The sequence below is a fragment of the Ustilaginoidea virens genome, chromosome 5 (assembly GCF_000687475.1).
Source record: "Ustilaginoidea virens chromosome 5, complete sequence".
In the NCBI taxonomy this organism is placed as follows: domain Eukaryota; kingdom Fungi; phylum Ascomycota; class Sordariomycetes; order Hypocreales; family Clavicipitaceae; genus Ustilaginoidea; species Ustilaginoidea virens.
The window spans coordinates 2,893,023-2,904,576 of NC_057320.1; the positions used below are offsets into that span (position 1 = coordinate 2,893,023).

The 11,554-nt window shown below is 55.8% G+C and overlaps 4 protein-coding genes across 4 annotated transcripts; 3 read left to right on the forward strand and 1 right to left on the reverse strand.

Moving 5' to 3' along the window:
• Positions 1 to 2,363: 2,363 nt before the first annotated feature.
• Positions 2,364 to 4,609, forward strand: UV8b_06566 (uncharacterized protein; the record flags this gene model as incomplete). Its single annotated transcript, XM_043144063.1, has 5 exons — positions 2,364 to 2,585; positions 2,661 to 2,844; positions 2,981 to 3,439; positions 3,504 to 3,734; positions 3,843 to 4,609. The coding sequence occupies 5 exons, from the start codon at positions 2,364 to 2,366 to the stop codon at positions 4,607 to 4,609; spliced, it is 1,863 nt and encodes a 620-aa protein (XP_042999998.1).
• Positions 4,610 to 6,420: 1,811 nt separating this feature from the next.
• On the reverse strand, positions 6,421 to 7,472 carry UV8b_06567 (uncharacterized protein; the record flags this gene model as incomplete). The annotated part of the gene is made up of 2 exons (XM_043144064.1): positions 6,421 to 6,755; positions 6,821 to 7,472. The coding sequence occupies 2 exons, from the start codon at positions 7,470 to 7,472 to the stop codon at positions 6,421 to 6,423; spliced, it is 987 nt and encodes a 328-aa protein (XP_042999999.1).
• A 389-nt stretch (positions 7,473 to 7,861) lies between these two features.
• Positions 7,862 to 8,266, forward strand: UV8b_06568 (uncharacterized protein; the record flags this gene model as incomplete). The annotated part of the gene is made up of 1 exon (XM_043144065.1): positions 7,862 to 8,266. One exon carries the CDS (start codon positions 7,862 to 7,864, stop codon positions 8,264 to 8,266), a length of 405 nt encoding a protein of 134 aa, XP_043000000.1.
• Positions 8,267 to 9,810: 1,544 nt separating this feature from the next.
• On the forward strand, positions 9,811 to 11,285 carry UV8b_06569 (uncharacterized protein; the record flags this gene model as incomplete). Its single annotated transcript, XM_043144066.1, has 3 exons — positions 9,811 to 9,861; positions 10,019 to 10,558; positions 10,659 to 11,285. The coding sequence occupies 3 exons, from the start codon at positions 9,811 to 9,813 to the stop codon at positions 11,283 to 11,285; spliced, it is 1,218 nt and encodes a 405-aa protein (XP_043000001.1).
• Positions 11,286 to 11,554: the final 269 nt, after the last annotated feature.

Here is an 11,554-nt window from a genome sequence, read left to right on the forward strand (position 1 = left end):
TACCGGAGCCGGAGGTTGCAGGCAACGAGATGTACGGAGTAAACGAAAGCTGTTCTGGACTTCTGGCCTCGATCCGTAGTGACTCCGCAGTGACTCCGTCTCCGTTCCCTTCTCCTACCTGTTGACCTCCTATTAACCAGACCTCCTCCCTGTAGGTCCTTGCCAAGTGCGTAGTGCGTATGTACCTGGTGCAGTCGAAAGAAACATGAAGTTTCTTCACGGCGGCGATGCAACCTCCAATACCTTAGGTACCTTACCTACCTTCTGATCTCTTTCCCAATCTGCCCGTCCAGTCCCTGCGTCCCCTCGTATACATTAGGTACCTAAGGTACACGTACCTACCTTACCTTAGGTATAGACTCCGTACTCTGATGGAAATACACCGAGAGAGGCTTCGCACCCTTTGCACGATGCAGACGGTGTTTCGCGAATTCTGGCTCACGCGGGGTCGCCTCGGGCTGGCTGCGCTAAAAAGACCAGGCAGGCAGGCAGGCAGGCAGCTTCTCGGAGGAAAACTCGGGCCCGGCCAGCAAGTGCTAAAGCTGGAGCCAACAAGCAAAGTCTCTGCGAGTAGGAGAGCCGGAACAGAGACATTTATTTCATGGTCCTGTGCGGGGACCTAGCAGCTGCCTTGTGTGTCTGGTTCATTCCATGACACCTTGTGCTCGACCAACCTATGCGGTTACCGGCTGCCTGGTGCTGCTGCTGCTGAGGTCCCGGGACAGCTGGGACAGCTGGGACAGCTGGTGCCAGCTTTCTTTCTCACCCACCCTCCTTCCCACTCACTCCCCCAATCTCCTAATCTCATATGTACTCCGTACCAAGCTCATATACACTGCAGTCGCCGCCAGGCCTCTTCTCCCCTCCCACTGCCCCAGTCTCTCTCTCCTCCCTCGGCCTGAATTTGTCTGGTCCCTACCCCCCTTCCTCCCGCCCCCCTCCCTCCCTTCCCTCCCCTTCGCCCCTCCATGGCAGGGTCGAACCTGGCCGTTGGGTTTTTTTCTTGGCACTGTGTGCCCGCTTTATTTCCTCGTCAACCTCGCCGCATTCGACGTCCTCACAGCTCTAGTCCATGTCAAGTCCAGTCTCGTCCAATCTCGTCCCCCTCCACGCGTTGGGGCCACCGGCAGCTGTCGAGGGTGTTCTCGGTCTGAAGCCATCACGCACGTACAGCTTGCGAGCGTCCTCTCTACCCGTGCATACTTCAGACTCCGTCCCATTTGCGCCACGTATAGCCTCAGCCTTTGTCACATTGATCACAGCAACATTGTGAACCCTGGCCTGCAGGTCAGCTATCTCACCGACTACCTCATCTGTTCCCCCCCCCCCCCCCCAAGACACTCTTGGACCCGCTTACAACCTCCACTCGCGCTTCCTCTTGAAGCCGTCATCCAGCATCTTCTTATAGAAAACATTTCGTCCATGATTTGTTGATGGCAGAAGGGGGTAAAAAGTCGTAAACTTTTCCCTGGCCGTCTTTTCTCAGCTCAACCTGATTGTTTTCCTGGGGACCGATTGAGCAACCAAAACCTGTGCTGGCCTGCCGTCATATTTCTCTCGTCCAAAACATCAATCGACGTTGTGCTGCTCCCCTTGCAGAGTGGACAGTTTAATACACCCTTGAAGGCTGCTGCTGCAACATCATCTCAACCATCGCTAAACTCTGGTTCCCTCAATCTCTCCATTGTCAATTGGCCCAAAGCCTGAGCATCACAACCCCCTCACAGGCTTTTTCCTAGGCCTCGCCCCAGCTCGTCCTGCTTCTACGTTACACGACATTTCAGTGAGCTGCCCTCATCATTACAGTGTCTCAGCACGACAAAGCCTGACTTGACTTGCCTCGAGCCGATCTTGGTCGATCACAACCGCCAAGGCCAACACATACAAAGCATGTCACAAGCCAGGTCTGCAAGCCAAATCGCCCGATAACGTTTTATTTTGAAGGCGCCGGCGAAAAAAAAAAATAATAAAAAAAAAAAAAAAAAGAGAGAGAGAGAGAGAGAGAGAAAAGGGAAAAAGAAATTGTCGTCCCTTGCCAAGGTACATTTTACTGCCAGTCCAGTCGCTCCCATCCGCGACTTACCTGGTGAGAAAAGTTTCGGTGTTCTGGTTTGTCTCTTGTAGAAGTTGGCACTCAGTCTAGTCTTTGCGACGCTAATGCGACGGGCAGAAGGCACACACACATCTGCACCCCTCCCAGCCGCATTCAAGAGTGCTTTGTGCCGCGCAGCACGCTCAGCAACTTTTTGAGCAACCCCCGTTGCCAGATCTAAAGAGTTTCGTCGACTTCCCCCGACCATCATCAGACCACATTCTGCCCCAAAGTCTCTCCCTCCATCAATAGTGCTGCTTGACCAGCAGCCATGGTTCGAGACTGGCCGCGGGACTCGTTCCCACGCCAGCCGTCGTTCCAGCAGCATTGCTTTCCTCCGACCCCACGACATCAATTTCTCCAACAAGACCGATACGTCGGCGACGCGACGCAGCGATCCGACTCTTTTCAACAAGATCGCTACGCCATTGAAACTACCGAACACAATCGGTTTCCAGAGGCATGTGATATGCATCGTCGCCACCCTCCCATGGTGAGACCCGCTCGGAACCTCTTCCCCCATCCAGGGTGTCCCGCTATGCTGACAAGCCTAACTCAACTGGCGCAGCAAATCGACGAGGCCCTTCGCTCACATTGTGGTATCGCCGCCAAGCAATATTTCGTTGCGGCCATTAGCGAGGATGGCAAACCAATGACATTTTTCAGTCCAGGGCAAAAGCTAAACAATGCTGTCATTCGCCAGTTCTTCGACATGGGCCGGTTTCAACATGTCATGGCAAGGATCGATGCTGGTAAGCTTGACAGCAATAAATACCCTTGCTTACCTCGAACCAAAAACAAAATCAGGGCCGGGGGGCGGGGGGGGGGGAGGGATTTTCATTTGCAGGGGAGACATGACCACTGACGCTACTGCAACACGCTTTTCAGGGGCCGATCCTATCCTCGACGATGGGTTTGCTGCAGAGGATATTACTGCCAATCGGACCGGCAGTCGTGGACGCATGCGAGGCTCGCATCCGCGTCGTACCTCTATTTTTGAGGAATGGGACAACCCCTTGCGGCCGGCAGGACGAAAGAGGCCTCGGCCTCGTCACCCGCTCAATGATGACGATGATGTGCCAATGACTGTGTCTTCGCGGAAAGGAATCAAAATCAACGACGCGGACGCGGTGTGGAACTTTTATGAGCAACGCTTCAAAAACTGCCAGCAGACTGCGTGCAAACTCATAGCCAAGGCTTGGGTGAAGGCTGTAGAACCCAAGAAGCAATCAACTCATCCCTACACTGGTAGCGACGAAAAGGCACCGGATTGGTGGCCGAAACCATGGGGTCCTACCAAGGACGACAAGGTTAGGCATAAGGAGCCTGACCATCTCTACAAGCGAGGTATGATTACGTTTCATCGTTGACTGATGGGCTGAGGAATCGCGACTGAACCAATAAACTACAGAGCGCGTCCACCTGTTGGTGCATATACTTCGGCTCGTGGTAGAGCCAAACGTCAGGCAGCACGGCGACATACAGAAACTGGGCCTCAACGTCAAGAAGTTGGAGGAGACGAGTTACGAGGCTCTCTCATCTTTTTTCATGGACAACGACACGAACGCAAGAAAGAGACCATATCTCAACGAGATTTTCAAAATGGCCAGACAGGAAGAGCGCTTCAGAAATGGCGAAATAGGTAAGATGCCCCACGCCCCACGCTCGCTCGATGAGTGAGCTGCGGGCCCACGACAAGATGCGCCTTAGCTTTGTGGGCTATGCAAGCTAATCGAATACGCTTCGTCAGATGGATCCACCGAGGTTTATGTGATGGCCGAAGACAAGATTCCGGACAATTACGCCTCGGATAACGAGGAAGGCCCTTTTGTGAAGGAGGACGACGACAGTGACATGTCGCGCATCAAGGTGAACAACACGCAGCAACACTGCGTAGCCCAAACGCCCACGACGGGCCCCACGCCCACCCAACCCTTGCACGGAGGACACGGTTCCTTTATGAGCGAGCTTCCCGTCAGAGGGAGCTCCTTTACGCCAACAATGTTGTCGACGGAAATGGCACCTCAGCCACACTCTTTTGTCGATAGCAGCGGGATCACGGTTACAGACCAGGCTGCCGTGACGGCTCCCAACCCGGCCTTGACAATGGACATTGTGACCAGCCCTCACGATACCAGTCGACGACCATCCGTCTTTAGCGAATACACCAGCCCGGGGGGCAGCAACCTCTACACTCCGCAATGGCAGCAGTCTGGGTCAGCGGGACAGACGCAGTCGCCCATGTACGCGTACGCTCCATCACAGGCCAATGCCTCTCAGCCTCCGTTTCTCGGACAGACGGTCCACATGGGCCAGAACCAGTCCTTTATAGGAGGTTCCTTTGAAGAAACAAGCCGGACAGATTATGACGCTCACGGCGCCCCAATCTTTCGAGCAGGAGATCTGCCACACCCGCCCGTCAGCCAGCAACAAGGGTATTATGTGCCCAACGATGGCAGGAACGGGTTACGGGGCCTTACTCAAGTCGTGGAAGGTGTTCCCAGAAGCCAAATGTAGGATACGAAAATGTATTTTGGGCGACAAGCCATCTTGTTCAAGATGTCAAAAGCAGACACAGAAACAAGCAACAACAATGACAACAGTACATAAAACCGCGCAAATCCTCCCCTCTTTCCCCCAACCAGGGACCAAAGACAGGCGAAAGATGATTGTATACGAAGACAAGCGTTTTTGAGTTCTGGCGTCTATTTACCCTCTATTGATACCCCCCCCTGCGATACATGAAGATACTGGACTAGGTGGCAATTTTGTGACAATTTCCGACTTTTGTGCTGTTTGGCATGAGCTTAATCAAAGCCAAGAAACTGGGATGGGAATGTGAGTAGCACAGCGAAGTGCTTTATTTTTTGTCTCTTCTTTCTCTCTCTCTCTCCCTTTTTATATATATATTTTTTTCTTTTGGGTTCTACTCCGACTGGCATCATATTACCATCTCTCTCGCCTCACGCATCAACTATGACGCATTCGGAAAGCATGTCTTTTTCTTTTCTTTTTTTTTCTTTGTTTTTTCTTCATGGACAATTGGGTATGCAGTTTCTGGATACGGCTTTAGTGGGCGCGGGCAGCTTTCAACTGGGGCACAAGATTTTGACGAGGGGATGGATGCAGGGCGTTGTGCTAAGGGTTTGTCGGGTCTGAACGATGTCGGTGGTTGACTGGATGAAAACAAAAGATACGATGGCAAGGGAGCCGGTTTGTATTGCGTGTCGCGGTTCAAGCGCCGTGTGCCAGGCAGGCAGGCGGGCGGGCGGGCATTGTCAGGAAGCGTGCAGAAGATACCAGACGGTAATATTGAATGATGATGACGAGCACCGGCTGACTGATACTCGCTGTACCAGCTATTTATCGTGAGAATAGGGGTAGCCCTAAGGGGTTACTGTTCCATCGGTTACATGTGCCACATTCCAGCCGGACATTTCCAACATTACGTACGAATCCACCGATATCCCCGGCAACAAGGCATTGACTTGGGTGCTTCTCATGTCGTTTATGTACATACTTTGTTTTGGGACTACGGCAGAAACGGGCAGATTTGAGGCAACGAGTTTGACAGGGGGGGGAAAATCCTGGAAAGGGGAGGAGGAGAAAGCACAAGTCTCGAGATAGCACACACGAGTGTGAGCAAGCACATGTTGAGGCAGATACCCGGACAGCGGTCAAACAGGCAAAGTGTACATGGTCCATCCATCCATCCATCCATCCACGTTGCCAGCCGGGAAAGCAGGCCCCCTTTTTGTTTCATCATGGCATTTACTCCCTCGACACCGACAGGTCGCACGATTACACGTGAACCCTTACATGAAGCCGGCCGCGGCACGATGTAGAACGGAAGGGGAAAAAAAAAAAAAAGGAAGAAAGCAAGAAAAAAATCGGGAAAAGAGAAACAAAACAAAGGAAAATAAGCGAGTAGATAAATAAAAAAAAAAGCTAAAAAAAAAAAAAAAGGGGGGGGGGGGGAAGAAAAAAAGAGGCACGAATTCAAGCGCAGAGATAGACCAAGCCAGACGCAGTAGAAGCAAAAGTCGTCGCCCCTGCCATCATCATGTGGGCAGAGAGAGCAAAAACACAGGTATAGCAACGTCCCACCTCCCACGTCACAGCAATGACTGGCCCCGTCTGCCGTGGCCCATGGCATGGGCATGGTTTCACTGTTGTACAAGGGGAAACAAAAAAAAAAAAAAAAAAAAAAAGGGTAAACGCCCCGGGCGCCCGCTGTCCGAACGGACCCCTTGGGGCTGCGCCTAGCGCTCGCTCCATCTTTGTGCAGAGCCGCTCGAGAAGACGACGGCTGGCTCCCTCGCGTCGTCCTAGTTGGATGTGGCAGCCGTGGGCTCCGGCTTGGGTTGCGGCGGCTCCAGACCTGCGTTTTGGGCCACTCGCTTCCACGTCTCCAGCTCCCGGTAGAGCCGTTCGCACTCTTGCTTCAGCTTGTCGTTGGAAGCACTCAGCTCGGTTATCGCCTGCTCCGTAAGCAGCTTCTCCAGCGTATACCTCTCGATGTTTTGCTGCTCATTCTCCTTGAGCTGCGTGATGAAGCTGACGGCGCGTTGCAGGATCGAGCCCTTGTTCTTCTCGCATCCGGGAACAATCTTGGCCAGCTCGTTGATGCCCTCGTTGATGGTCTCGCGCCGCCTTCTTTCGACTGTTGGGTTCGGTTAGCACAAACGGCGGCAGGGGGGGGGGGAAGGGCCGTCTGTCAAAGCTTGCCTTCTTTATGATTGTCCTTGCGCATCTTGTGCCATTCCTCGGAACCCACGGTGGGCTTGGGGTTGGATGGAGCTGATGATGATGATGATGATGATGCTGCTGCCGCTGCTGCCGCTGCTGCTGTTGTTGTTGAGTACCGATGACCAGGTGCTGCTGGAACTCCGTTTGGCGGCGGCTGCTGCGGCGGGTTGACGGCGGCGGAGGGATCCATCATATCCGCCTGAGGAGCTTCGGGGTTGAAGGTTGCGTCGTGCTCGTGAGAATGATGGTCCCCGTCTGCCGTGGCCTGCGCCGCAAACTGCTCCTCCGTGGACGGGGGCACATGCAGGGTAGGATACATGCCCAAGGCAGCTTGAGCGGTGCTGGTGGCGTTTGATGGATCAGAGGCATCGGCGTGATCGGCGTGATCGGCGGCGGCGGCCTGTTGCAGAGCATTGAAGTCGTCCACGTTGACGCCGTTGGCTGCAGCCGCGTGTGTAGCCTCAATGGCACTGTCGATGAAGGAGGCCGTGTCAGCCGTCATGGCTGCCGGGGGAGCGGCGCGCTTATGACGCTGCGCACCTGGACTGTCCGGCTCCCGCTTTCGCTTATGGCCCGGCGAGCCGGTGAGACCTGACAGATCGGTTTCTTCGGTGACGATCGGATCCGACATTGCTGTTGCGGAACCAGTATGCGATTGGTGGGGAGGGGGGGGGGGGGGGGATGGGGGGAGACTGGGAACCCGTCGGCGCCTTGGAGCCCAAGAGGGGGGCAATTCAGCAATTCAGGCTGCTGGGTGAACGAGTCGAGACTTGATAACTGCAAGATAGAACCGGTCAGAAGGGTAGGGGGTTGAGTCAGCGATTGAACATGATGTGCCTTCACGTCACGTATACCCGATGCTGGGATGAAACGGCCGAGGCGGCACCAAGAGGAGCGTCAATCATGAAGCCGGCACTTGATGGCGGTTGGCCATGACGAACAAAGGTTGCAGAGAGCGCACTGTACTGGGAGAGCGGATTGCAGGCCCAGACAGACACCAGAACGTGCGTGTGATTCAACATGCTGATGGATCTGCATTCCGCTTTGGAAGCAGCTCGCAGCTCGCGGCTCGAGGCACAGAAGCACTCGCTTTGCCAGAGGCAGCGGCGTGCCACCGCGTCGTCGGTCCTGAGGGAGGCAAACGGGAAACAGGGACGGATCGCATCTCGTGCCGACGGCGTCAATCCTGGCCCGGATCAGATGAACCAGGCGCGAGATGGGGACGACGCCCATGCCGTGTCTTTTCATCACCATGTCGCCATGGGATGGGGGGTGATGATGATGATGATACGCTGCGGTCGGAGGACGCCCGTCAGCGGACAGGGTGGTGGGCTCAGGAACCAAAGGGGGCGGCAGGCATCGCCATCGCGGATCGCGGCAGCAATCATGAGAGGCTCGTGCAAGCCATCACTGAATGGGCTCTGAGCAGTTGAGCGATTGCGAGCTGGCTGGCTGGCTGGCTGGCTGGCTGGCTGGTGCCGGCCAGCAAAGTCGACACGACACGCGCGGTGGGCGGATGGGGAACAAAAAGGCGCGTTCGCCGCTGCCCCGACGGAAAGCGGCTCGAAAGCGGCTCGAAAGCGGCTCGAAAGCGGCTCGAGAGCAGAATGGATTCCCATCAAAAACAGTGGCGAGGCCATCAAATCGACATCGTGAACAGGTAAAGAAAAAGGCGCATAAGCTTTGCGACATACCTGGCAGATCATGTGCTCTGGAGACTGACTTTCCAGATCACGGGTTTTTCGTCAACTCACGTGTTTTTTTTGTTTTGCGTGATCAATCTCGTGATGTCGCGCCAGCCAGGCGTCGAGGTAAAAAAGTCACGACAGACCCGCACCGCCAGCTCGAGCTAGGACGAAGCGGAAACGGAAACGTGCAGCGTCTTGAGACGAGAACCCGGAAACTCTGGGTGAGAGGTAAAGATGGGGGGAAAACATAAAAAAAAAAAAAAAAAAAAAAAAAAAAAAAAGGGAAGAAGTAGATGATTGGGAAGAAGAGAGAGAAGGTGAAGGGAGGGAGAGAGGGGGGCTGGCTGGCTGGCTGGCTGGCTGGGCAATTGAAGATTTGAAGCAGCAGCTGCAACGCGATACTCTGTGTGCGTCTCTCTCTCTCTCTCTCTTATGCTTTACGGGGGCCAGTAAATTTACTAGCAGGACCTAGCAGGACCTAGCAGGACCAAGGCGGATGAAGGGGTTGACCTGGATTGAACCTGATTGAAGCTGATTGAATCTTGGGGGGGGGCTGCAACCTGGGTTGCCGCTGGCGGGCTGGGCTGGGCTGGGCTGGGCTGGGCTGGACGCTGGCTGGGTCACGCGGCGGGCGACGAGGTGCAACACGTGCAGGTTGACGAGACGAGAGGCAAAAGGGTTGCCCGCCAAAGTCAAAGTCACGGGACCATGGCCGATGGCAGATGCTACGTTGACCCTGTGCATGTGCACGATGCACGGAGAGGTAGATACCTGATACGAGTAGTCCGTAGATACGAGGAGATACCTGAAGAAGCAGAGAACGGGGTGCTCGATACATGCCTTGCGCCCGTACCCAACTGCATACATACCTCTGCCCTGCACACCCACTGCGTACCTTATCTACTGTGTATTCACCGCACATCCGCGAGTCGAGTCGAGACACCCCCGCGCTGTGGCAGGCACCAAGTACCGGGTACGCAGCACCAGGTAACCCCCCGTCCATCACCCACGCCTAACCCGAAATGGGTCGAGCAGACCCCCCCACCTTCCCCCACCCCACCCTTCCCTTCCGCCTGACCTCATTTCAAAGCCGTCAACAGTATCCGTCCGTAGTCCCGTACATGCAATGCTAAGTTCGTCAAGCCTGCGGACGGACGGATAGCTACAGTACTGTACCTACCTACCTACCTAGCTTCCTCCCATGGTTGAACCCCTCGGCTGCATGCTGCCAAGCTCACCTCCTCGCTCTTCCGCCTCTTCAACCCATCTCCGACGCCCACAATGGCCGACCACGATCAGTCTACCCTCAAACACAGTGAGCACCTCCTCTTGGTAGGCAAGACGCTCCCCTTCCGTCCTCCTTCTCTCTCTCCCCCCCCCCCCCAAAGGGGTCACACGACCCGACGGAAACCCCATGCGGCGAACATCACGAGCTGACCTGCAACCCTCCGGCGTCCGGCGTCCGGCGTCCGGCGTCACGCCACGGTAGGACCAACCGCTGCTTCGCCTCCCCCACGAACTGCTCCGCAAAAACTTCCGCTCCGCCCACTTCACCATCGAAAAGGACACCTCGGCCCTCAGGGCCCTGCTCAAGGAGTCCGCCACGGCTGCCGTGTCCGGCCGCGCCTCCCAGCAGGACGTGCTACGCAACCTCGACGCCATGATCTCCCGCATGAGAGGCGTCAAGCGCAAGCTGGCCGCCTACGCCGACGAGGAGGCGCGCCTGCACCACCAGACGGCCGCGCGCATCGCCCACCTGGACGAGCTGTACACCATGCGCAGCGTCGACGACGTCCGCTACGAGGCCTGGAGCCGGCGCCGGCTCGACCGCCTGCTGGCCGACTACCTGCTCCGGCACGGCTTCAAGGAAACCGCCAGCCAGCTGGCCGAGGACAAGGGCATGCGGGACCTGGTTGACGTCGACACCTTTGCCAACATGAGCCGCATCCGCGAGTCTCTGCTCAAGGGCAGCGTCGCCGAGGCGCTGGCCTGGTGTGCCGAGAACAAGAAGGAGCTGCGCAAGATGGAGGTATGCCATGCCCATTCAACAACAACATTGACCGGCCATTGAAACTCTGGCGTGGTTGCGTGGTTCCGACGGGGGTTCTGACGGCTTTTTTCCGTCGCAGAGCAAGCTGGAGTTCATGCTCCGGCTGCAGCAGTACATTGAGCTGATCCGCACGCAAGCCGAGCCCAAGCTCGTCGAGGCCATCGCCCACGCCAAAAAGTACCTCTTGCCCTACTGGACGACGTACCCCAAGGAGGTCCAGCAAGCCTGCGGCCTGCTGGCCTTTCCGCCCGACGCCCCGGCCTCGGCCGCCTACTCCAACATGTACAAGCCCGCGAGATGGGCCGAGCTTGCCGACATCTTCACCACGGCGCACAGCAACCTGCTTGTCCTCCCGGCCGTGCCGCTCCTCCACGTCGCCTTGTCGTCGGGCCTCTCGGCGCTCAAGACACCGGCCTGCCACTCGTCGGCAACCCACCACGGACAAGGCACCTCCACCCTCGGGCACGGCGTCTGCCCCATCTGCTCCACCGAGCTCAACGAGCTGGCCAGGAACGTGCCGTACGCCCACCACACCAAGAGCCACGTGGAGCATGATCTGATGCTGCTGCCCAACGGGAGGGTCTACGGGTCGCAGAGCCTGCAGGACCAGGCGAAGAAGGCCGGCCTGCCCGAGACAATGGTGAAGGACCTCCAAACCGGCGAGGTGTTTGCCGCCGAGGGCTTGAAAAAGGTCTACATAACGTAGATGTCTGGTTTCATTTTCAATACTTTGAACTTTTAGTTTCTTTTCTTTTCTTTTCTTCTTCTTTTTTTTCACTTTTTTTTTTCTTTTTCTAATTTCGATTTCCTTGGTCTTTTCTCCTTTTTACTTCCTTTCATGTACCCCAAACCGCGCTGGAATCTATGCCCCATGCCCCCAGGCTGGCCAACCATGTCTTATTTTCTTTTTTTGCCCCAAGTTTGAAAACAATTGGCTTGAAAACTGCCGTCAGGGAAAACGGTGCCGTCCGCACG